General features: G+C 41.2%; 1 protein-coding gene across 4 annotated transcripts in view; it reads left to right on the top strand.

Annotated features, from left to right (window-relative positions):
• The window catches only part of PPP1R36 (protein phosphatase 1 regulatory subunit 36), a 1,152,634-nt gene that overhangs the window by 304,747 nt on the left and 822,249 nt on the right, over window positions 1-25,638 (top strand). For all 4 annotated transcript variants that reach the window (XM_044074376.1, XM_044074378.1, XM_044074377.1 and 1 more), the window contains one exon: window positions 7,173-7,313. In XM_044074376.1, coding sequence (XP_043930311.1) covers window positions 7,173-7,313 — 141 coding nt within the window. The remainder of the gene's footprint in view (window positions 1-7,172; window positions 7,314-25,638) is intronic.

Below are 25,638 nucleotides of genomic sequence, written 5' to 3'. Positions count from 1 at the left end.
GAACACATTTTCCCACATGCTTTTGGGAGACTTTTAGCCGTGCCTGGATGTTTTTCTGTGTAAGAAAAGGCTTCCGTCTTGCAGACATACCTTATAGCCCAGACATATGGAGAATATGGGAGATTGTTGTTACATGTAGTACACAACCAGTACTTGCTAGAAATTCCTTCAGCTCCTTCAGTGTTGCTCTAGGTCTCTTGGCAGCCTCCCTGATGAGTTTTCATCTTGTCTTTTCATTAATTTTGGAGGGACATCCAGTTCTTTGCAACATCACTGTTGTCCCATATTTTCTCCACTTTTTGATGACTGTCTTCACTGTGTTCCATGCTATATCCAATGCTGTGGAAATTTGTTTGTACCCTTCTCCTGACTGATACCTTTCAACAATGAGATCCCTTTGATGCTTTGTAAGCTCTCTGAGAACCATGGCTTTTGCTGTAGCAGACAACTGAGTAAATGTCAGGAAAATCCTACTATGACAGCTGAACTTTATTTGGGGTTAATCAGTGTCTCTTTAATTGATGGCAGGTGTGTACCCAAAGAAGACTGAATGCTGTAATTAAATCAAAGGGTGCTTCCACAATGTATTAGTTTCCAGGTGTGCATACTTATGCAACCAGCTTATTGTACATTTTTTATTTTTTTTTATATTTTTTCTCCTAACAGACTTGTTTGTTTTTCAATTGAATTGTACAGGTTATAGGTCGCATTAAAGGTGGGAAAAGTTTTGAAATGATTTATTGTGGTCTCATTTTTTTATACTACAAAAACCTGGCATTTTAACATGGGTGTGGAACTTTTTATATCCACTATAAGTAAATATATATATATATATATGTCTCCTTTGATTCCTCAAAATCTCAGATTGCAATCTACATCAGGAAGGTCCGAGTGCTGTATAATATCCATACTTGGTAATACTTTAAGCAAAAAAAAAAAACTGCACCTGTTTTATGGTCTCCGTAATTTGGTTTTCTGTAATGTGAGATGTTGATGAATCAAAGGAGACCCATATATATGTGTATATATATATATATATATATATATATATATATATATGTGTGTGTGTGTGTGTGTGTGTGTGTGTGTTTCGTCAGTGTAGCACTAACTTTGATGGAGTGTAGATTGCTGTTTAACACTGTTGCAGTGCTGTGTTATTTGTGACTGGACAGGTAATTAACCACATTAGGAGAGGGCCTTATTCAGAAATAAAGGGACAAGGTAATGTCATTGCTTGTGACTTGATGACCTTTATCTAAAACATATCACAGCTAATGACTTGTATGAGTATCTGTTACATGCTGTTATGACGTTTATTCCAGGGCTGCATGTGGTGGTGTTGCTTGTGTGTGATTAGATCCCTCTTGTTTTCTTTAAATATGTTGTTTCATTTTTTTCTTTACCCAGTATGTACTCACAATACTGCTGCTGTGTGTTCTTTGAAGAAGTGAACTCTGATGTTATTCATTTTGCTGCCTCCTGTGTCAATAGATAACTGTGGCAGTGAGGATGGAATACTTAGTAAATTGTAATGACTGGCAAAGGAGAAGTAAGTTATCAGTTGTGTCTGTGACTGCAGTGCTGATGGCATTGTTTGGCCCCATTGATGAGTTTGATATTGCAGACCTGGAATCTTAACTTTTTGTCGAAACAGACAAAGTAACAGATGCTGACCAGAAGCACAGTACTGCTAGATGTTATTGGCAGCAAAACATTTGAAGCTATGAGTTCACTCATCTTTCAAGGTAAAAAAGTGACTTGTCATTTGAGGAAATAAACAGTCTGTTAAAAACAATTTTGCTCCTACCATGGCAGTACAGCATTTCTGATTTAACACTCAAAATCACACTCTAAATGAAGGCATTACACCTTATATTGCAGTATTTAAGGGACTGTCAAAAAATCTATTTTGGTAATAACTTGGACTGTCTTCTGAGGAACATCTTTGTATGTCGGGGTCATGGAGGAAATCTTACAAAGTTGACTCCTTGTAAAGGCAAATTTGACTTTTGCCATCAACAGTGACAAACATCTAGAGTAAAGGTTTACACCACAAAGTGGCTAGCCCTGCCACAGTAGTTCTTCGACACCACACACTTGTTTACACACTCACACCTATGGCCAATTTAGAGTACCCAGTCCACTTACTGCATATCTTTGGAATGTTGGAGGAAACCATAAACTCGGTATATGCTGTAACATGATGTGACTTGAAATGTGCTACAACAAAGTTGCTAGGTAAACATCACAGCAAGGCCCTTAAAAGTTTTAATTGGCTTGAAGACCCCACTACTTGGACTTCATACAACTAGTTACTGCCCACAGCATCATTTATAAACCCCATACTTATCCTGCACTGAGCTCTGTTCTTCCTTCTCTTCACCCGAACAGTCTCCTTCATTCTAATGATAAGCAGCATCTCATCATCTATAAACATCAAAAAACAATTGGAAATACCCTTTACTGCTACTCTGCTGCCCAAAAATGTAATTCTGTTCCACAGGCTTTTAGAACTGTAACTTGACATCCTTCATTCAAGCATTCTGGCTCTACTCACGCTATACTCTCAGTTGAACAGCAATCTTGTATACTTTCCCACTTTTTTCCACCCCTATCTGTACAGATTCTCTACCCATCACCACTTCCTTATCTTCACCTGGCTGTCCTACCCTCTGTACCACTTTACAAAACCTCTTCCTATCACTTCTTCTCCATTTATACTTGTCTATCCTAATCTTCCTGTCTCTCTTTGTAGTTACAGTTAAACTAGATGCATGAGTTTTACTTGTTACTACTGTGAATTGCCAAAAAGATGCTCTCCAGAACTGTATACAGTGTTTTACTTTGCCTTTTCTCATTGTTCTCTTTGTAACATATTTTTGGTGTTTATCTCTGTGCCTTACAATTGTTTGTCTTTTGGCTTTTTCCCGGTAAGGGGTCACCACAGCAGAACTCCGGTCCGCTAATGATTGGCAGTAGATTTTTTTATGAAACACCGAGGTGCCAGCTCGATGCCTAACCTTCAATGAAGGCACACCCATTTACGCACTCATGTCTTTCGAACGCTACCCAACCACGGGGAGGACATGCAGACTCCACACAGAAGGCACTCCCACCAAGCCAAGCCGAGAATCGAACAGGAGAACCTCTTGCTGTGAGGTAACAACGCTACCGCTGTACCACCGCAGAATAAATATTGTTGATTGTTCTTGAATACAGATATAAAAATATTTACACACACACACACACACACACACACACACACACACACACACACACACACACACACACACAGATATCTGTGTGTGTGTGTGTGTGTGTGTGTGTGTGTGTGTGTGTGTGTATATATTTATATATATATATATATATATATATATATATATATATTTATACATAGAGAGAGAGAGATGAAAATAGAAAATGGAACACCTGGAAAAAGCTGAGAAAAACATGGGGAATGTGGAAAAATAGCCATACCATATACAGACAGTGACCAGAGGTTAGGGCAGAACTCCAGACCCTGAAGTTATGAGGCAGAGATCCTAGCAATGATCTATTGCACTATTTCTAACAGTAGATGATTAGGAACATAAGAACAAGACTAGGCAAGCAATCCGGAGGACCATAAGATCCCTAGCCATATAAACCTTTAAAAAGATACACTTAAAAGTTTATGCCTCCCTTTTCAAGCACTTACGTTCATAGGTTCATAGGTGTGTACTAGGCTAATGGCCGTGGAGCCTTTACAAGCCTAACCTGTAGGATTACCCTGGCATAGTGCCACCGACCTTAGTTCCCAGTGCCTCTGTCGACTAAAGCACTGGAGTGATCCCTGGGGTGAATTTTCTATTTCCCATCCACTCATCAAGATTTCTCTTGAAGAGGGCCAGTAAGGTGCTTTGCTTGACATGTATGGAAAATCTATTCCATGGTATGGGCAGTCTCTGGGTTAGGAACCTGTCCCTCCAGCATGTTCTGTTGATTGTGGTAATGGGGTTGAGGTCTGTGGAGCATGTGGTGTGGAGGGATTGGGATTTATTTAAATGTGCAGCATAGAGATACTTTATTCAAAATAAATATTTATGAAGGCATATACTGCCACAAAATACACTATTATCGATTCAAACCGGTTTCAGCTGTCCAGCCTTCAATAATAATTTCAATAATATTTGTTAGTTCAGCTTATGCATCATTTTTATATCTAACATGGCCATTAACTGTAAATGTATAGATTTTCATTACAGATATGGATAGGGTTTAACAAGACTAGTTATGGAATCAGGTATTCCCAATTAATATTATATATATTTAGATGTTATTGGGGACCTTGTGGTATGCTCATAGCATGTCATCAGCTCAGGACACAGCTGACAGTATTTTCAATACATTTTTTTGAATAATCTTCTAAGTATATTATTCAGATTATTTGTTCTTTTGTTAAAAAATATATATGTATAGATACATATATATATTTTTTATGTATCTGTATTGATTTAAATATGCTTCTACTTTAATATGGTGATAAAACTATTAGCTACATATCATTATATAAATAGCATAGTGAAACCAGCTTTAGAGTTGGACTATACCATGTTCCTATTGGTTGGTGGTATCTATAAATATTTATGAGACCTTGTGTATAGTAAAAGTTTTTTTCACTGATGAAGGCTGGATAGCCGAAACCGGTTTGAATCGATAATAGTGTATTTTGTGGCAGTATATGCCTTCATAAATATTTATTTTGAATAAAGTATCTCTATGCTGCATATGCTGGCCTCTGGTGTTTTTTGGATTAATGGTTTGTCCGTGCATACCATACTTATGAGGCGTTCAGTTTCTACTATTTATTTAAATGTAGCATTTCTAACAGAGCTGGGTCAGACATGGCTTTCTAAGTCAAGCAGAGATCGCCTCTAAGTAGGCGATATGAGACAGAGAATAGTTGGCATTTTTTTAGTCTATCCATGTAGGACAAATGTTTAAGGCCTAGGATCCTCTTTGTGAGGTACTTTTGTGGCCTCTGCAGTTGTTGCAGGCATTTAGTGAGGTACATGCCAAACGGGGAATTGTACTCAATGATTTGGCTAATGAGGGAAGAGTAGAGGGAGACAATGACCTCTTTCTTCCTGGATGCAAAACCCTTAGTAATGAGATGTGCCACATAGAAGGGCTTTCTGACCACAGTGGCAATGTGGTGGTCAAAAGAGAGGCTGCTGTCAACCTGTATTCCCAGATCTCTTATAATGCCTTCTGTGTTCAGTGGACTACCATCAATGTGGTAATTCATGGGAACCGGGTTTTTCCCAAAGGGGATGATAATACATTTTTTGGGCATTGAGCTTAGGGCCATGGCTCTGACACCAGTCATTGGTCTCAGTGAGGCCTTTCTGTAGGATGTCAACATCACTCAGGGAGTTAATAATAGCTCCCAACTTGCACTTAGTAGTGCTTTCCTCCAAAATCAAGCAGGACTGTACATGATAATCCTAATTGAAATTTGAGACTGGCCATTCAATCAACAAGACTACTCTAAAAGCTTGTCAAAGTAGTACTTTGTTTAACTTTTAGTGGTGTAGTGATTTTTTTCTGTTTTCATAGTGGATCTCCTTCCTCCATCCCCATTTGTTTTTTCTCCAAATTTAAATATTTTAAGTCATCGGTCCTGGTACAAATTAGGAGTCAGATGATGGTGGATGGTCATTTTCAGCCTTTTAGGAATGTGTGTAATCAACATAGACAGTGTAATGAATTAGCATTGCCAGGAAAAGATACTAGTTCCAGGTGAACAGGTATATCAGACATGTCTGCAGCCTCCACAGTAGTATGATGCATTAGCCTTTTGCCAGGAAAATGTCCTAAGTGCATGAAAACAGTTTATGGTAGCTTAATTATGTAAATATAAATGAATGGTGACTGAGACTTTTACAACCTTGACTCTGTTTGGTTACCAATACAATATGGCGGATTAGCCTTTTGCTGTGTATGGATGGCTTAGGTTATAAAGACAGATAAGTAGAATGTGCTGGCAAGAGAACTGAAACTGCATAGCTTGATTTGTGCCATTTGTTGGCTTTAACCAGACTGTATATGTCAGTGAAGCCAGGCATTGTGCACCACAACATTGCAATGATTTTACTCAGACAGAGTTACTGTCTGTCTTTTTATACCAAACTGATGGGGAAAGTGGTAGAGGCGGACTTAAAATAGTTTTGAATTCATGGATTCCCACTATGTAGTATATCACAATATTTCCCTTTAGAAATATTTATGAGAGCGTATCATTTTTTTGGTTTCTTATCCCAGTATTCCTAACCCTGTGGGCTATATTGTGTTTCTGTAACTTATGAATGTGCACAGTCAGTGCTCCAGCTTTTACCAAATGTATTTATTTACTTTATGTTTAACTGGGTAACTGGAGAGCCTTTTTCCCCATCACCTGTCCCATAACGCTTTGGGAATACACACGTACATATCACATAGATATAAAACCAATACAATGTCAAAAAATACATAATTAAGAAATGTTTTACAACATAAAATGCAACAATATTATGGAAAAAAAAACAGAACAGAGCTAAAAAGAAGAGAGCGCATTCTTACTACTTGAAAGGTTAGGAAGGTATGGGAAACTTTCTATAGCAATTTATACTGAAAATGTGAATGCCAAATGCAAAAAAAAAAAAGTGAGTAATATTGACACTGTTGTACAACATCATTACATATGAACTCCTATCTAAAGCAAGTGCACTTGTTTTCCATAAAGCAGGTGCCTCTATATAAGTTTTTTTACTGCCCATTGAAAGTCTGAGCCAGCAGACTGCCCACCAGATGGGCTGTATTACACAATAAGGTGTTATATAGACAGAGACAGGTTAGTCATCTGCTGTTGAGTATTACACCCTTCACATGTGCTTTATTCTACTATGCATTTTGCAGCATTGGGGTATACTAGCATAGCACCTTTTTTAATTCCAGTTTGTTTGTGGACTGATGATTTTTGTTTGATTTTTGTTGACCTGTTTTATGGCACAAATTGCAAATATATGCAAATCTCTTCTCAGTCTGACTAAGTTAATGATATAAACAGTCTAGGGCAAGATACAAACATATCTGTGCAGCTTACTTAAAAACAGTGTCCATTTTTTCATAAGATAATGTATGCTTTGTTTTAGAGAGCCTGGTTTAAAAGAAAGAAGAAGTATGGCAGAAGCTTCAGCCAGAGTTGAACTGACAAAAAACAACCTTGCCCAAATGTACCTTATTGTTTTGCTTGGACTTGGTATGGAACATCATCATCACATGACTTGTGGAAAGTAAGAAACTCCATACTTTTCCAGTGCTAATGGCAGCTGAGAATATTACATTGTACTTGTAGATGTGTATTTCCTGTTTCATTGTTTTGCCACGTGTCAGTCAAATTGAAGGAATGATGTTGCTGGATGGTTAATAAAATCCTTTCACCAGTGGAAGAATCCATTTTAGAAGTGGTCTTACTTTCATGGCAGTCATGGACTGTCCAGAATAACTTTTGGCTGCTCTGTCTCATTTCTCTTTTCATTTTCTCTGTAACAACATTAAACTTTCTCTAGAGAAGCAAAACTTGGGATGATATTATGGGGGATTATTTGACTGTGGAAAAATATTATTTTTCTTAATGCCTTATATTGACTGTGGAAACAAAATATTTATTTTCTTTTTATAGTAATGTAGAATGATGTCATTGTGTTTTTTGTGCATGACTTTGTCAGATGTAAAGTAGGGATATCCAATAATAGCAAGGACTGCAGTCATCCAGTAAATTCTCCTGCAGTCATCTCTTTTCTGTGACATACCTCTACAGCAGGGGTCTGCAACCTGCGGCTCTTCCACCCCACTGCAGTGGCTCCTTGTAGCTTTGAAAAATAATGGCTCCTCTACCACACACACACACACACACACACACACACACACACTGAGAGTTGCTTGGATAACATGATTTCTTTTGCCAAGCATTCGACACACACTGAGAGTGATTGAGCGTTCTCCTGGCAACAGCAGCATCTCCTGAAAGGTTTCCATACCTCTCAAAGTCTTACCACAAGAAATCTGGACAGAGCCACAAATAAAGGGGAACAAAGGAACAAAAATAGGGATGGACTTTAAATATTTTTCTTATAAACTTAGAAACTTGGTAGAATAACATGGCTTCTGTTAACATGCATTTTTCACACACACACACACACACACACACACACACACACACACACACACACACACACACACACACACTTACCTCTCAACTGTGCAGATTTTCACATGTCTTGACTTTTGCCTCATATTTTTGGTCTGTTTCTCATAAAAGTGTGGTTTTCTGGAAAATCATTGAGGGCTGAAGTCAGAAAAACTATTCAGACATAGTTTCAGACTTCATACCCTTCAGAAAATTCATGGTAATGCAAAATCTGTTATTCTATCAACTTTCTAAGTTTGTAAGAGCAATATTTAAAAAGTGTCCCTATTTTGGGCCTTTCTGCCCCATTATTTATGACTTTGTCCAGATTTCTTGCTCTAAGAGATTGAGAGATATGACACACTCTCACACACACACACACACACACACACACACACACACACACACACACACACACACACACACACACAGCGATCGAGCAGTCCCAACAAAAGAACAAAAATAGGGACAGATTTTAAATATTGCTCTGATAAACTTAGTTCTTTTATATTTAGTATAATAGCTATATATAAAACTTTATATGCTGTCTTATCTTCATTTTAGGAGTCAAATATGTTTTGTGGCTCCTGATGAATTTTATTTGGTGGGAGAGGGGTCAAAATGGCTCTTTTGATAGTGAAGGTTACAGAACCCTGCTCTACAGGGTGCCTATCGCTTTTCCATGGACTGTATTAGTAATTCTTACAGCAGAAAAAAATGCATATAAGGAGGATATATAGCAAGTCCAAAGTTTTGCTACTGTGGGGACTCTTGGAAGTAGTATTTTTAAGTAGCTGATGGAGGTGTGGGGTTGCAGTCCCCCATTGTGGTAGTGCAGGGGGGTGTATCTGCAAAAACATGTTAGTGGTGTAACAGCAAGTTTCAGAATACACTATTTTGTTGTATTGCAACTTATCTGTAGATTTTTGAGACCTGCAACTTTGGATCTTGGGCTTGTGTTGCCGTCACTCCCACTAACAGTGCTTCACTTACTTCAGGTGCTCCTTTATTATTCTAAGTCTTTTATCCCTTTTCAGTGTCCTTCTATGCTTTGGTATAGTCTGGAGAAAAAACTGTTTCAGTGTCCTGAGTCCTGGGAGTAAGGGATATATGATCCACTGAATCACAGCAAATAGTAATTTAGTTATACTGTGTTGCTTTGGTGTGTTGTTGTCCTATCTCGCCTTCATTCTTATTAGGTTGGGTTCGGATCCGATCCTCGGATCTGTCTCGGCCTTTATGTTCAAGCTCGAGGTCTTCTGCCAGCTCGTGGCTACACCCTATCCCAGCATGCACTAGAAACCTTTCCCAGATCTCGTTTGCCGCTAAACAAGATTGGGTGCTCATTCTGCTAGCTCTGGCTAAGTATTATCTGTTTTTCTACTTTAACCTTTAAAAGAAGTAATTTTTGTCTATTTATCCTTATATACTTATGATTTGCTGAATAAATCTATTTCTGTTTTTTGTGGCTGTTCTCTGCTGTTGGCCATTGTCTTTTGTTCAGGCCTTGTTGTCCTTCTCCTGGCTTTTTCCTTTCAAAGATAAATAGTCTGTTTAAGTTAGAGGACTTTTATTCATGTTCTTTATATTATTAATTGAAGCCCTTTTAAGACAGTTTGTTTAAGTTAGAGAGCTGCCTTTCCCTTTAGCCTGTTTAAGTTAGAGGGCTTTTCCTTCCCCTTTTCCATCTCCTGGGCAGTAGCCCGTTTAAGTTAGAGGGCTGTGCCTCCCTCTAATTCCCTCTATTTCCCTTGTTTTCTTCAAATAACTCTAGTGTTAGAGAGTCTATTAAAAAAAAATGTTGTCAAAATTACTTGTTAATTTTAAAGGTTCATAGGTTTATAGGTAGGTACTAGGCTATTGGCCCAAGGGCCCACATATGCCCAGCCAATATCTTATCCAGTTAGTTACTAGTTTTTTTCTACTCTTTCTCTTTAAAAATGTCAAATAAAGACTCGAAACCAATGGGTTTCAAAAAATGCGAGGGCTGTGGGAAGAAAATGCCCTTAAGTGATAGACACACGCTTTGCGTCTATTGTCTTGGAGCTGTCCATCTCCAGTAGTCATGCTCTATCTGTCATGCTTTCAGCCACAGAGCAGTCCTGGAGAGGAAGAACAAATTGATATTAAAAAGATTATTAAAAAAACCCTTCTCAGAGGCTTTAGAAAAAGGTCTGGGTTTATGTAAAACTGATAAGTCTCTCACTTCAAAATCAGACAAATCGGACAAGTCTGGGAAGAGATCTACCTCTTCCACCCTATAATAGACCGTCAAAAAAGTGTCTAAAACTTCCACACTGGATCCAAAGCCTACTGGATCTGAGAAACATTCATCTCCAACACCATCTGTTTCAGTGCCGCTAGAGTATGAGATACAGAGCTGGTCTCCAGCAATGGAGCCTTTTTCTCCTACACTCAGATCACCAGTTTTGCAGAAGTCTCCAACCCCCTCGATGTGGTCTTCCAGGAGTCTCTCCGGTGATGACGTGGATCGGGTGGTACAGAAGCTACTGACGACACCAGCGCTGGCCAAGTCGTTGTCGGATCTAACCCAGAGGGCTTCGGATCCTACCTCATCCACCTCTTTTGCTCCAATTTCTCCTCTGATCTGACCCCTGGCTTCTGAGTCAGAAGGTCCAGAGCTGATTCTAGTGGAACCCTCGGATCCAAGACCTACTTCAGGATCTTCAGATCTGACCATTGCTCTGACATCCTTGACTCCATCAGCGTTCGAGGAGTCTAGGAACTGATGCTCTCCGATTGGGTCCGGGGAGGCGAGTCAGATCTGACAGTTGTCGGATCCCGCCTTGCCTCTTGGGGCATTGCCTTGGGTGAGCTCGGCTCCTACCTTGGCCTCGGGCCCATCGGCCTTGATTCTGGGTGTTCCCACGGCTTTTTTGGCTCCAGGGATATCTTCAGATCAGGGACGGGGGGCTTTTGAGGTGACGAGAAGAGTGCTGTCTCCACAGACAGCTCCGCTGTCATCTCCGGATGTTCTAACCCCAAAAGCACCAGTGTTATCCTCAATACCCTTGCATCCACAGGGACGCAGAGATCGTAGGCCTTAAGATACCCCACAGGGCACCCCCCACTCTTCTGAAACCTCCTCGGAGTACCCCTCTGAAGAGGCTCCCTCAGAAGAGAATATGCAAGAGGAAGCATTTAGACTCCCCAGAGGAGTCCATCACTTCTGATACGGACCTTGATGAAACTGAAGGGTCCCAACAGTCGCCTCCTGATGAGGTCTCCTTTGGAGACATCCTGGAAATGCTAAAGCAGAGAGGTGGCTTGAAGTCCACCATCCCTTCAGTGGAGGAGTCTGTATACCTGAAGACCTTCGGATCTCACCCTTCCACCTCTTGGGTGTCTCCACCTTTCGATGAACTTATAGACCTAGTTTCTCAGAAGGTGTGGGAGTCTCCAGATTCAGTGGAACCTGTTCCTAGGAGGCCGAACAAATTTATCATATCTGTCAGACAAGACCTTTCTAGCCAAGGGAGTCCCAGTAGATGCTATGGTTGTGGCGCAGCGACCAAGAAGGAGCTTTCAGACGCATCTTCTTCTATCCATCCACTGAACAAGGAGTCTCGGATGATGGGCAGATATGGTAAGAGCATTTTTTCTTCAGCGACTTTTTCTCAGATCACTGAATTACCTTACTCATTTTACTAGGCTGCAGTGGCACCTCCTGAAAGAGCTGGGAGATACTCTCCAAGGTTCAGTAGCTGAAGGGGTCTCAGACAAAGTGTCGTCTCAACTCTCTACCTTAATCTCAGTTGTGAATGCCTCCATGAGACTCATCTCTTATACAGCAGATGGAGCAAGTAGAGCAGCAGGTATTGGAATTTCCTTAAGGAGATATTCTTGGATGCGCCTGTGTGACTTTGCGGAACCCTTCAAACCTTCCTTTGTGAATGTCCCATTTGATGGTTCATCTCTGTTCGGGCCCAAAGTCAAAGTCACACTAACCAGGTGTGAGCAGGAAGGAAAGACTCTGTCTACCATAGGAGTCCATTTTTCCATGCCTACCAGACCTTATCCCAAAGGTCAGAAAGGAAGTGGCAAAATGTGGTTCTGAAAATCTCAGAGATCTTTTCAAGACACGTGGTGAATCTTCTCTCAGGGGCAGAGGGGGAAGTAGTAATGGAAGACGCTAACCATGTGGCAGAGGGGGTCCGCAGAGTTAGGGTGACAGAGATTCTTTCTTTGGTAAGCCCTTTCAGCACTCCTGAATAGAGGCCCATCTGTCCATCTCTGGAGGCAGTCGGGGTCAGCTTATCTTTGTACCCAGAAGCCTGGCAACAAATAACAAAAGACAAATGGGTACAAAGCATCATATCCAGAGGTTACACCTTACCCTTTTCCTTCCATGTTCCAAACATAAAAAATGTTCCAGACGTTCTACCCAGTCAAAGGTGGACAAGCAACCTTAGAAATTCAAAAGTTGATAGACAAAAGAGTCATCCAAACAGTCCCCGCAGACCAACTAGGATCTGGAGCTTACTCAGGATTGTTTTTAGTTCCAAAGAAAACAAGGGACTGGAGACTAATTCTGGATCTCAGCAATTTAAACAAATCAGTAAGAAAGTCCATGTTCCGGATGATAACAATGTAGTCAGTACTCCTTTTTCTGGGACAAGATGATTGGATGTGCTCTATAGACCTCCAGGATGCGTACTACCACTTAAAAATGGACAGGCGATCCAGGAGTCACCTGCACTTTTGACTGAGAGCCAGTCACTACCAATTTTGAGCTTGGCCCTTTGGCCTCACTACAGCCCCCAGAGTGTTCACCAAATTTATAGCAGTAGTGGTGGCTCATTTGAGAAGCCTAGGATTCCAGGTGTTTCCATACTTGGACAACTGGCTCCTAACCACCACAACCAAGCATCTACTAATAAAAACAAGAGACACCACCTTGCAACTCTGCTCTCACCTATAAATTACAATAAACTATGAGAAATCTGCCTTATTGCCTGCTCAGCATGTGGTATTCATAGGTGCAGAATTAAACTCAACAGACATGATGGCCAGACTCCCTCCAGAAAGAGTTCAAGTTTTGAGACGCCAGATTTCATATTTTCTAACAAAGAAAAGAGTTCAAGGAATCATCCCAGCAGCAATAATTCTGATCCCCCTAGCACATCTGCACATGAGAATTCTCCAGTGGCTGCTGTTCACTTAGTGGTCAGTGCAAGAACTGCTGATGTCCCACAAGATAATAATAACAGAAACTTGCAAGAAGGACCTTCGTTGGTGTGTAAAACACATCCTGGGGAAATCCACTGTGATTGCAGACAGACTCAGCAGAGTGATTCTAATACCTCATGAGTGGTCCCTAAAACAGGAACTAGCGGAAAAGATTTTCCTGCAAATGGGGTCAGCCTTGCTGCAGCCTTTTTGCAACTTCCATGAATGCCGATTGCAGCAGCTACTTTGCCCTTATTCCCCCACCAGGGGGGTCACCAAGGGATGCACTTGTTCATGATTGACCCTCGGATCTCCATTATGCTTTTCCCCCCTTTTCATTAATACCTAGAGTACTTCGGAAAGCCATTTGCTTGGGAAGGGACTTGATACTCATCGCCCTGTAGACCTCGTCAAATTTGGTTCTCCTTCCTGTGGCCTCATCTTCGGGAGGAGTCTTGGATTCTGGACCCAGTTCCAGACCTTTTAACTCATACATCAGGAACACTCTATCCATCTCTTCAGACCCTCAAATTGACAGCATGGCTTCTCCGATTCCAACAACAGCCAGGTTTCCTAACCTCTCTTCATCAGTCAACCACATCCTAATTTCTTCTCATAAGGCTTCAACAAGAAAGATATATAGAAGCAAATGGAAAAGATTCTTCTTATGGGTTTCTCATAACTACATTGATCCTTTTTCTGCCCCAGTTAATTCCAGTCTAGAATTCCTAGCAAAACTATTCAGTGAAGTTGCAGCTGCAGCTACCATTAGAGTTCAGCTAGTAGCAATCTCCAATTTTCATCTAGATGGGTCTGGCCTCAACATTATATCTCATAGACTATGCAAACTGTTTCTTAAAGGCACTTTATTATTAAGACCACCTATCAGAGACCCTCCAGCACCATGGGACTTAAATTTCTATATATTTTAATTTTCCCCTTTTGAGCCAGCATCATCTTGTGAAGTCAAATTTTTGACATGGAAGACTATTCTATTGATAGCAATCACCGATGCTAGAAGAGTGTCAGAGTTGCAAGCCTTGTCTATAAAACCTGCATACTTGCTCCTATATAGGGACAGAGTGTCTTTATGAACAAACCCTTCCTTTTTGCCCAAAGTTTGCTCAGAATCAAATTTGAACCAAACTACAGAGTTGCCAGTCGTATTCCCAAATTACAAAAACAAGGGTGAATACATGTTACATCAGCTGGATGTGCACAGACAGTTATGTTTTTAGTTACGCAGAACTAAAGACTTCAGCAAATCTGATCAGCTATTTATTGCCTTCTCAGACTCAAAGAAAGGTACGTAAGATCTCTAAGGTAACACTTTTAAAATGGATTTGAGACTGCATAACATTCATCCATAAGTCATAAGGGAGGCAAAAACACCAACATCTCAAACTTCCGCCCTATTGCTCTGCTCTCACTAATCTCCAAAATCGTAGAAAAGTGTATCCACCTCCAACTTATGCCTTTTCTTACCCAAAACCATCTTCTAACACCTACCCAACATAGCTTCCACCCAGGCCATAGCACTATAACCGCTCTATTGTCATTCCTAGAAACTGTCACTCAAGCCCAAGACTCAGGACATTTGGTTTCTACAGCTTTGCTTGATCTGTCTAAAACATTCGATACTGTTTCCCACAAACACCTTCTCTTTCATCTCTCAAATCTTCATCTCTCACCAGACACTTTATCCTGGTTCTCCAGCTACCTGTCAGACAGATCTCAAGCAGTAAAATGGAATAACTCCATCTCTTCCTTCTTACAACCCCAACTGGTGTACCACAGGGATCCATCCTTGGGCCTATGCTTTTTAACATCTTCATCAATAACTTTCACAATGCCATTACTCATGCTAAAGTCATTCAATACGCAGACGATTCAACCTTAGTCTGCTTTGCCTCTAACCTCTCTGAACTGCTCAACAAAACCCAAACTGCTTTTTCAATAACCGAAGAATGGATGCGCCAAAACCACCTCACTCTCAATGCTAATAAATCAAAAATGTTACTTTTCCCCCCACTAAGACTTACTCTACAACAAAAGTACTTTCAAAGTCCTTAGTCAATCCAATTCACCTATAGAAGTGGTTCCCTCTGCTAAACTACTCGGCATTACTATTGACGAATACCTCAAGTTTGACATCCACATTCAACAAAATATTAAGAAAACCCACCAAAAACTAGGCATGCTATACAGGAATAATCGCTTTTTCTCAAACTCCACTAGGCAAACTCTGGCCACTACTTATCTTCTTCCCTCCTTATTATACGGAGCCCCTCTCCTAACCAACCTGTCCACCTCCATCTCCTCTAAACTAGAAAACTGCTATAATAAAATCTCTAAATTAGCCACCAGATCCAGAAATTCCACCCGTCACTGCCATACCCTACAATCTCTGAAATGGCTGGAACTCCCAAACTACCTAAACTACCTCCAACTCACCACTGCACACAGACTTATATTTCACCCTACTAAATGTCCTGCCCTAGCAAATATCCTTCCCCCTTACACCCCCAACAAAACTCTCAGATCTGAACATCAAAACTTAATTGCTATCTACAAGCCTAAACATCCTGCTGGCCAACTTCTCCTCTCTTTCTCTATAGGCAAGAAAAGGAATTCCCTTCCTTCCACCCTAAGAACTATACCAAACTCAGACAACTTTAAATCCCAGCTTTTCAAACACCTCGCCACTAAATGGAAATCTACCTGCCATCACCCTACATAATTTCTAAGTATTTGCCCCCATGAGGTTTCCTCACAGGTTCCTAACCTCTCTAAATCTCCTATATTTGCTTCACCATGAGTGTGTCTAAGCTCTCTATAATTCTGAGAGCTGCTTATCACACAACACAACTCTGTAAATATTGTAAATAGCATCATACTTTAAATGAGTGCATGTAAAGTGTTTTCTACCCTTATTTTATTGCTGTGTTTCTTAGAGTGTTTTCTTAAATGTAGTATCTGTATAATCATCTTAACAACCTTAAGCTATTTTGTTTGACTATGTGTTACTCTGTGCATATTTTGGAACTGTCCTATACTATATATCTCCCTGTATGTCCTATACTATGTATCGCTGTATCTCTTATATTTATTGTATTATGTTTACTGGAGCTTTTCTCCCCAGGCCTCCACTGAAAATGGGTCCTTTGGGCCCAGTGGACTTCCTCGGTAATCAAACTGGAAATAAATAATTAAATAAATAAAGTCTCAAAACAGTGGTCTCCCTAGAAGGGTTACAGCCCACTCTACAAGAGCCATTGCAACCTCTTCAGCGTTTCTGGCTAAACTACCGATTGATACCATTTGTGCTGCAGCAACATGGGCAGAACCACATACCTTTATCAGTCATTACAAAGTTGATTTGGCCTCCAGGAACAGGGCCTCTTTTAGTTCCACGATTCTGAGAAATCTTTTCCCTTGAGCCACCCAAGATGAATAGCGCTAGGGATGCTGTCCCAACCTAGTAAGAATGAAGGTGAGATAGGACAAAATCACATAAAGAAGTTATGTACTCACCATAACATTCTGTGTGTGTTGTCCATCTTCGCCTTCATTCTTACATCCCACCCTCCTTCCCCTGACTCTTTTTTACTCCTAGAAGACCAAATCTGTACAATTGGATTACTTTAATCTCTGACCTTCTTCATCTAACACTGAGTTGTTTCTGTGATACATTCATACTATTATTATAAGAGCAAACAAGATCTGGGGAAGGTTTCTAGTCCATGCTGGGATAGGGTGTAGCCACGAGCTGGCAGAAGACCTTGAGCTTGAATATAAAGGCTGAGATGGATCCGAGGATCGGATCCAAACCCATCCTAGTAAAACTGAAGGTGAAGATGGACAGCACACATGGAACATTATGGTGAGTACATAACTTCTTTTTCCTATTGATGGAGGCAGGTCACCATCAGTCAGTACCGTAGATGTATTTATAGCCTTTGCAGTAGGTTATTTATTTGTTTATGTGTGTAACTGAGTAAGTGAATTGATCCCATAATTGACTGTTTTCACTGTTGACTTGGACTACAGGGGCAGGGGTAAATGCAGTATATACATGAATAGTGTACACAGCTAGTCAAAAAGCATGTTAAATAACATAAAAAAGGTCAGCAAAAGAAGATGGAAGGAGACTACAAGTCTGTTCTCCCTGAATGTTGTAATTAACTCATAGCAGCTGCCCCTCTTTTCTTTTTCTTCTTACTCTAGATGTCCTAAACTCTTAATTTTCTCTGTCTTAGCATCTGCTACCCACTTCTGTAACCTCATTTTACCTGTCTACCACCCATTTTGTGAAGAGGTGTTCCTGACATCTAGGTTGAAATATAATACTTTACTGTGGTGCCCATGTTTCTTATTACCCACAATTTCCTTCTTTTCTGGTCTAATCCCATCATGTAGCCCCATTTACATGTTTGTACCTAGATGATATCCCCAGTGTCTCTCCATTGTTCTAGTGAAAAGAGGTCATGCTTCCTAAGCTTGTCTTCACATATCATCCACGGCATTCCATCCTTCCCCACACCATCCCAATTGCCCTTCCTCTTTACCTTATTTTTCACTGAAATCACTTTCTTCCTATTCAGAAATCTATTCAGGATCACACTTGTTTTTGGAAGGGTCTGATAGGGAACACTATTACTCACCTATTGCTGAAATATGCACTTTTGCTTATACATCCATACATTTGGTTTGTCACTGCTGCTGCCATCTCACACTTAGCCTGAAGGTTCATGCTTTTTTTTAATAACAACACAAAATACGTCGTCATTTCTGGATTTTTTAATCTGATCCCGACAGCTTATTTTGCACAAATTCATTAGCATTGTGTAGATGCAATATCACACACTTGAAGGACAAAAGCAGAGCTTCCACCTATCAGAATATGCCTCCTGCATCTTCACTTCCCTTGCCAGAGATGCAACCCATCAGACACTGCCCTCCCTCTAACCTTTGTTTCATCGGCAGAAAGACTGATTGGCTTTTACAATGTTGTGTGTGATGTTAGAGAGACACACAATAAATAGAAATAGAACTCATGCCTGTGAGACACCAATTTTCACTTTTTCATCTTTGAGAGCTCACTATATTACTTTTTTCTTCTTCCTTCTCTCTAACTACTACTTCACACACCTGCACAGTTTACTGCCTTCTGATACTTTTTCAGCTCTGCAAGAAGCTGCAGTAGAGGAGGAGAGTGGGGATGGTAGGGGGTATACCTCTCAACTGTCCAGCTTTTCACCTCATATTTTTGCTCTATTCCTCATAAAATTTTTGGTTTTCTGACAAATCACTGAGGATTGAAGTCACAAAATTATGACATAGTTCAGTCTTAGACTTCATATCCTTCAGAAAAGGCATGTTAACACAAATCCTTTTATTCAAGCTGATTTCTCAGTTTATAACACCGATATTTAAAATTTGCCCCTATTTTTAGGTCTTTGTCCCCACATCATTTTAGACTTTGTCCAGATTTCTTGCACTAAGAAGTTGAGAGGTATGGGTGGGAGGTGAGGGGGTAGCAAGTCAGAAGCTTTGCTGAGGCCTATATAGGTCTTGCCCGTTGCTGAAGTCAGGATTACAGGCTTATAGCTTCCTTGGCTGTTTCTTGCTCTGGTTCTTAGAAAGGCACTCCCACTTCTTGATTCCAGGACCAAAGGAACACCCTTTCCTTAAAGGACCTGTTGTAGAACTCTGTCAGTATTTCTTCATGTTCCAGCTGCCCTTTTGATGTTCCTTATTTGGAATCTTTGTAGGCCTCCGTGCCTTTTCCATCCTTAATGCCTCTTAAGCCTTCATGTATACTTTAGTTGTTATCCTCTCATCTGTCTGTGTACCCCTTCTTCTACTCCTCTATTCCAGACTAGTGTCATGCCTCTTTTTTCCATAGTAAACACAAAAAGGAAGTCTTTTAAAGTTATTGCCTGCCCCATGACCTCTTTTTATTTTGATCTTCACAAACCAATCCACTTTTTTCCCTGCCTATCTTTTTTCTATCTATGACGTACATTTTAGAGCAAAATATATTCAAATAGGAAAACAAGGGCTTCTTTAAATGTATTTCTTGGAGGAGGATAAAACTTATTGATGGATAAGAGTTCATAGACTAAGAAGAATACAGAAGTACTGAATGAATATGCAGTGACTATATAACACTATGGCAGTGCCACAATAGGAAGTGCAAGAGCAAACTTTGGATATCAAAGGACACACAATATAATAGAGAGAGAGAGAGAGAGAGAGAGAGAAGATCTAATGAAGGAACAAATGACTGTAGGACAGGATAAAACCCACAGCGCATATGGTCTGCTTTGTATGCTATTAAGTGATCTGTCTGGTGTGATTGTCGCACAAACAAGTCTTTTAACAGATGGTTGATTGGTGCTGAAATGCCTAAGAAACAAAAGACAGCAAATGTGATTTGGCTGTATAAAGAGTGAGGGAAAAGTCTTGGAAACTGCAGGCTAGCTAGGCTAAAGCTATTAGTAGTTAAAATAATAAACATCATTTTGAAAAAAGCTGTTTGTTTTGCTAGAAGTTAACAGTCTGCAACACATCTACTAACACTGGTTTGTGGCCAAAAGTACTAACTTGCATAAGGTATTTGACTGAGTCCTACACTGATGACTGCTAGATAAATTGTAATAAATGAGGTCTGAAAAGAGAAAAAGATACTAAACTTACACACAGCTGAAGGGTAGAAAATAGAGTGTTGTTCTAGCTGTGGTGTTGTCAGAAAATGAGTGGTTACAAGAGGTGTGCCAGAGGTTCATTTCTGGATCCAGTACTCTTTGGTGTGTTCACTGTAGACACATCACAAACAGGCGAGACTAAAACCTCTTTGCAGATGATGCTAAAATGGGTGAGTGACTCAAAGATGAATGTGAATCTGATGAAAGAATAGGAAAGGATATTGAAATAGGCTCAGAGATGTTACGATGAGATTCAGTGAAAAAGTGCAAAGTTTTTTACATGGATTATAATAATATTAGTATAAATTAACTGACGGAGAGGAAGCAATTGCATCAGAGCATGAGGAAGACATGGGATTACTGATTACCTCTAGAATGGATAATCACAAAGAGGTGTAAAAGGACTGCTGTGGGAACACATAGTATTTTGTAGTATATTTTCAGAAAAAGAGACTTACCTTGCAGAGATGTAATATTCCAACTTTACCAAGCTCTGGTTAGACCTCACCCTGAGTGATTGTGTAGTTCTGAGGGGCGTTATTGAACATTAGGTAAATACTGTGCATAAGGACAGGAGGAACTCAATTACTTTTCTTATCAGACAAGAAGAGGTAGAGATGATACAACGTGGGTGCTCAAGATTTTAACATGGATTTGTGATGGAATAACTCTTATCAGGGAATTCTGAGTTGGGGATGGAAAATGGTGCTAAACTGCAGATTATAGGTAATAACTTCTGTCACAATTTACATAAATACATAATTGCCATGAAGGCTGTAGATTCATGGAATGTTTTAATGGAATGGGTGGTGGATAGCAAATCTATTGAAATTTTGAAAAAAATCAATGGAGAGGTGGAAAAGAAGAAGAGAGTATAATAGAGTTGGAAGGCATTTCATTATACTCAATGGACTGACAAAACAGGCTGAAAAGGAAATATAACAGTGAAACATACTAGTTTTCCTCCTCCTTCTCCTTTGCCTTTGCAATCCTTGCTCATTTTTCTTATCACAGAATAGGCCCCTTTAATGTACCTCTCATCTGCTCCACTCCTGTACATTCTTGCCATGTCCCAAGACCCTTAACTGTTAATTCACTGAGCTACTAAAAGAGAACAGGATCAACTTCCTTGCTGATGACATAAATATAGATGCAGTATGACGGACTGAGGCTGGTAAGTGTCTAGAAAAGGATTTGGAAAGGTTGACGAATTAGGCAGAAAGGTGGCAGTTGAGGTTCTTTGGAAGCAAATGCAATATACTGCACTTGGACCCAAGTGACTCAGGTGTGAAGTATGAAGATGGAGTAGAACAAATACTTGCAGATCAAGAAAAGTATCCAGGGATGTTGACCACATCTGGAATGGACCAGAACGAGCACAGCGAGACAGCATTAACCCCAACAAACAAGATGTTGGGATATCTCCTCAGGAGGATTGATTTGGGAACAAAAATACAAAAATACAACTATACAGGGTCTTGGTCAAACTATACCATTAGTGTTCTATGCTGTTGTAACATCCATATGAAAAAAAAGATATCATGCTGCTGTACAAAATCCAGAGGAAAGCCCCCCCCAGAAAGATTCATGAAGTGGGGGAGAATGGATATGACCCTGAACTGGGTGAGCTAAAGCTGTTTTCACTAGACACCAGAGGAGGTGGGGAGCATGATAATGTTATGTTGCCCTATCTCGCCGTAATTCTTGCTGGTTGGGTTCGGAACCGAGCATCGGTTCCAACTCGGCCGAATACAAAAGCTTGAGAGCTTCCATTGGCTCGAGGCTAACCACCATCCTATGATGCATCTGGTAAAATCCCCAGATTTCGTTTGCCGCTCAAGTGACCTGGATGTCTTCCAACTGGCTCATTGGCTGAGTAGATTTTATTTCACTTATTTCTGCTGTTTTTGGCAGTTTTCTATCTTATTTTGTGCAATAGAGTTAGTTAAAACCCTTCTTTGCTTCAGTGCATTGTTTTTTTCCTTTCTGTCAGTGAGAGACCCATTTGAGAGAGGGCTGTCTGTGGCCCGTTTAACATAGAGAGCCGCTTCCCTTCCTGTGCCTTCCCTTCCCTTGGAGATTCCGTTTTAGTTAGATGATTCTCCATCGTTTGTGTGCGGCTTTCTAGTACTGGTTTTATGTGCCATTTAGTAGTTAGATCCATTGTTGCCTCACAGCAAGAGGTTCTCCTATTCGATTCTCGTCTGGAGTGCCTTCTGTGTGAAGTCTGCATGTCCTCCCCACAGTCGAATGGCCTCCGAAAAACATGCGTGAATGGCATGCCTTCGCTGAAGGTTGGGGTCGGGCTGGCAACTCGGCACCATAAAAATCTACTGCCAATCATTAGTGGACCGGAGTTCTGCTGTGGCGACCCCTAACTGGGAAAAGCTGAAAAGACAAACAACAACAAAAAAAGTAGTTAGATCCGTTCTCTGATGTTTTTTTTTCTCTTACAGCATCTGCTGAAACCTTTTTTGGGTGTGGTGTTTATAGCAGTAGGCTCCTGTTTCTTTGGAGCTGTGTATTTAATGTTAAACCATCTTTAGCGTTTTCCTTGCTTACAGTTTTTAAAAAAAAATTGTTATTAATCTGTGTGCCTTTCATCTTCATGTGTGTTAATAGTTAGTAAGCTCCCTTTCTTTTTGGAGCAGTTTATAGTTAAAGTATGTATTTAGAAATTCATATAGCTTCTTCCTGCTAATATTTTGTACCTTGCTTTTTGAATATGTCAAAAGAAAAGGAGAAAGAGCCTAAAGAACATAGGCAATTTGGTTTTAAGAAGTGTGATCAATGCACTCAAAAGATGTCGATTACGGATGGGCACACTAGTTCTGTATATTGTTTGGGTGCTATCCACTTACAAGACCCTTGCATGATTTGCCATGGGTTCAGCAGCAGGGTCCTTCAAGAGCGTAGGAATAAACTGATGGTCAGGGGATTGTTGAAAGGTTTTTTCCAGGAATCTTTGGAGGAATCTCAAAGCTCCAAGCCTTCTTCTTCTTCCCATATAGGGTCCAAAAGACATGCTACTTCAGCTCCAGATTCAGTGTCTCCTAAAAAAGTTACTGCTTCGGAACCGAGGGCTCTTGGTTCCAACAAAACAAAATCAACCTCTTCGGCCCCATCAGTATCCTCGGAGCCGGTAGAGTTACCAGTTAGGAGACGGTCTCCTGTTTTGGCCGATATCTCTAACCTTGAGATCGTCCATTTTGGAGAGGGCCAGATCTCCTTCATTATCCTCCCATTCCTCCAGGAGTTTATCTGATGACGATGTAGAGTAGTTTTAGAGTGTTTTAGACTTTGACGCTGGCCACATTTTATTGTCTCTGACCCCAAAGGACTTAGGACTGTTCAAGACACTAATTTCTATTCCTCTTCCAACCCCAGTGATGGTTTTGGAGCCAGAGAGTATGGATCCGATAGCAGTGGAACTGTCAGTACCAGGACCTCTTTCAGGATCATCGGTTCTTGCTTCTGCTCCGATGTTTTTGGGTCCTTCAGATCTCGAGGAGTCTAGGAGCCTACTCTCACCCATCGGGTCCAGGGAGGGGAGTCGGCCCGAACAGTTGTCCGAGCTGACTCTACCCCTCGGTGCCTCTTCGAGGTTGAGCTCAGTTCCTACATTGTCTTCGGAGCCACCCGCTCCATGTCAGAGTCTATCCTCAGCATCTTTGGGGTGGAGGGTCTCTTTGGTGTGGAGTGAGGGGGCTTTTGAGCTGATGGAGAGAGTGCTGTCATCCCAGACAGCTCCACTTTCAGAGCCATCTTCTCTTCCTTCACAGGCACCAGTGTTGGTCTCTTCTTCGCCCACTCCCCCCAAGCGTAGAGATCCATTGCCCCAGGAAGCCCCTGCGGGTGGCATTGTCTCCTCTGAAACTTCTCCAGAGTATCCCTCTGAGGCAGTCCTATGGAAGAGTCTCTGCAAGAGGAAGCACATAGACACCCCTGAGTCAGTTACATCGGACACTGATCTGGATGAGTCTGAAGGGTCCCCATGGTCCCCCTCTGAGGATGTCTCTTTTGCTGACATTCTTGAGATCCTGAAAGAGTGGCGTGACTGGAAGCCCACTAACCCTTCAGAGGATGAATCAGTGTACCTGGAGGCTTTCTGATCTCACCCTTCCACCTCCTGGGTGAGTCCTCCATACGATCAGCTCCTTAATGTTATTTCTAGAAAGGACTGGACTTCCCCTGATATAGTGGAACCTGTTCCTTGGAGGCCCAATAAATTTATCACTGCCCCTACAGAGAAGGATTTCCCGACTAAATGCATCCCTGTAGAGGTGATGGTGGTGGCTGCGGCCACTAAGAAGGAGTTATCAGAGACCTCCTCATCTGTTCATCCTCCCAACAAAGAGTAACTGACTATGAACTGATATGGAAAGCGTACCTTTTCTTCAGCGGCCTTTACCCTGTGGTTGCTGAATTATCTGACCCATTTTTTGAGACTTCAGAGGTATCTCCTCAAAGAGCTAGGAGATCCCCTTCAGGGTACTGTAGCTTCGGGGACCGCAGACAAAGTTTCTTTGCAGCTCTCCCCCCTCTATTCTTTTCTCAGTTCCTCCATGAGACCGATTTCATACACAGCTGATGGAGCGAGCAGAGCAGTAGCTACAGGAATTTCCCTAAGGAGACATTCCTGGATGCATCTTTGCAACTTTGCTGAACCCTTCAGGTCTTCCTTTACCAATGCCCCCTTTGATGGTTCTTCCCTTTTGGACCAAAGGTGAAAGAAACTTTGACCAGGTGCAAACAGGAATGAAAAACCTTGTCTGCTGTTGGAGTCCGTTTTTCCACCCCATCTAGACCTTATCCCAAAGGTAAGAAAGGCGGTAAAATGTGGTTCCGCAAGTCCCAAAAAGGTTTTTCTGATGCACGTGGTGACACTTCCCCCAGGGGCAGAGGGGGAGGTGCTAATGGAAGACACCGACCTCGTGACAGAGGGGGTCCGCAAAATGAGGGTGATATAGATACATTCTCTGGGAGGCCCCTCCAGCGTTCCTGAAAGGAGGCCCACCTACTTTTCTGTGGAGGCAGTCGGGGGACGTTTGTCACTGTATCCAAACGCCTGGCTAGAGAACTCCCAAGATAAATGGGTACAGACAATCATATCCAGAGGATATTACATCCCCTTTTCTACTCCCCCTCCCACAAAGAAGTCCATACCAGACATTCCACCCGGTCAAAGGGACTACGCAACACAAAAGATACTCAAGCTGATAGAGAAAAGAGTCATCCAAGATGTCCCCACAGACCAGGTTGGATCCGGAACTTACTCAAGGTTTTTTTAGTACCAAAAAAGACAGAGGACCTATTCTGGATCTCAGCAAATTAAACAAATCTGTGAAGAAGTCAAAGTTGCAGATGGTGACACTGCAGTCAATTCTTCTTCTTCTTTCGGCTGCTCCCATTAGGGGTCGCCACAGCAGATCAACTGTTTCCATTTCTTCCTGTCCTCTACATCTTGCTCTGTCACACCAACCACCTGCATGTCCTCTCTCACCACATCCATAAACCTTATCTTAGGCC

The sequence above is a fragment of the Protopterus annectens genome, chromosome 6.part0 (assembly GCF_019279795.1).
Source record: "Protopterus annectens isolate FY-2018-M chromosome 6.part0, PAN1.0, whole genome shotgun sequence".
In the NCBI taxonomy this organism is placed as follows: domain Eukaryota; kingdom Metazoa; phylum Chordata; order Ceratodontiformes; family Protopteridae; genus Protopterus; species Protopterus annectens.
Note: the sequence above shows the minus strand (reverse complement) of the source record. Positions and strands in the feature narration are given on the sequence as shown.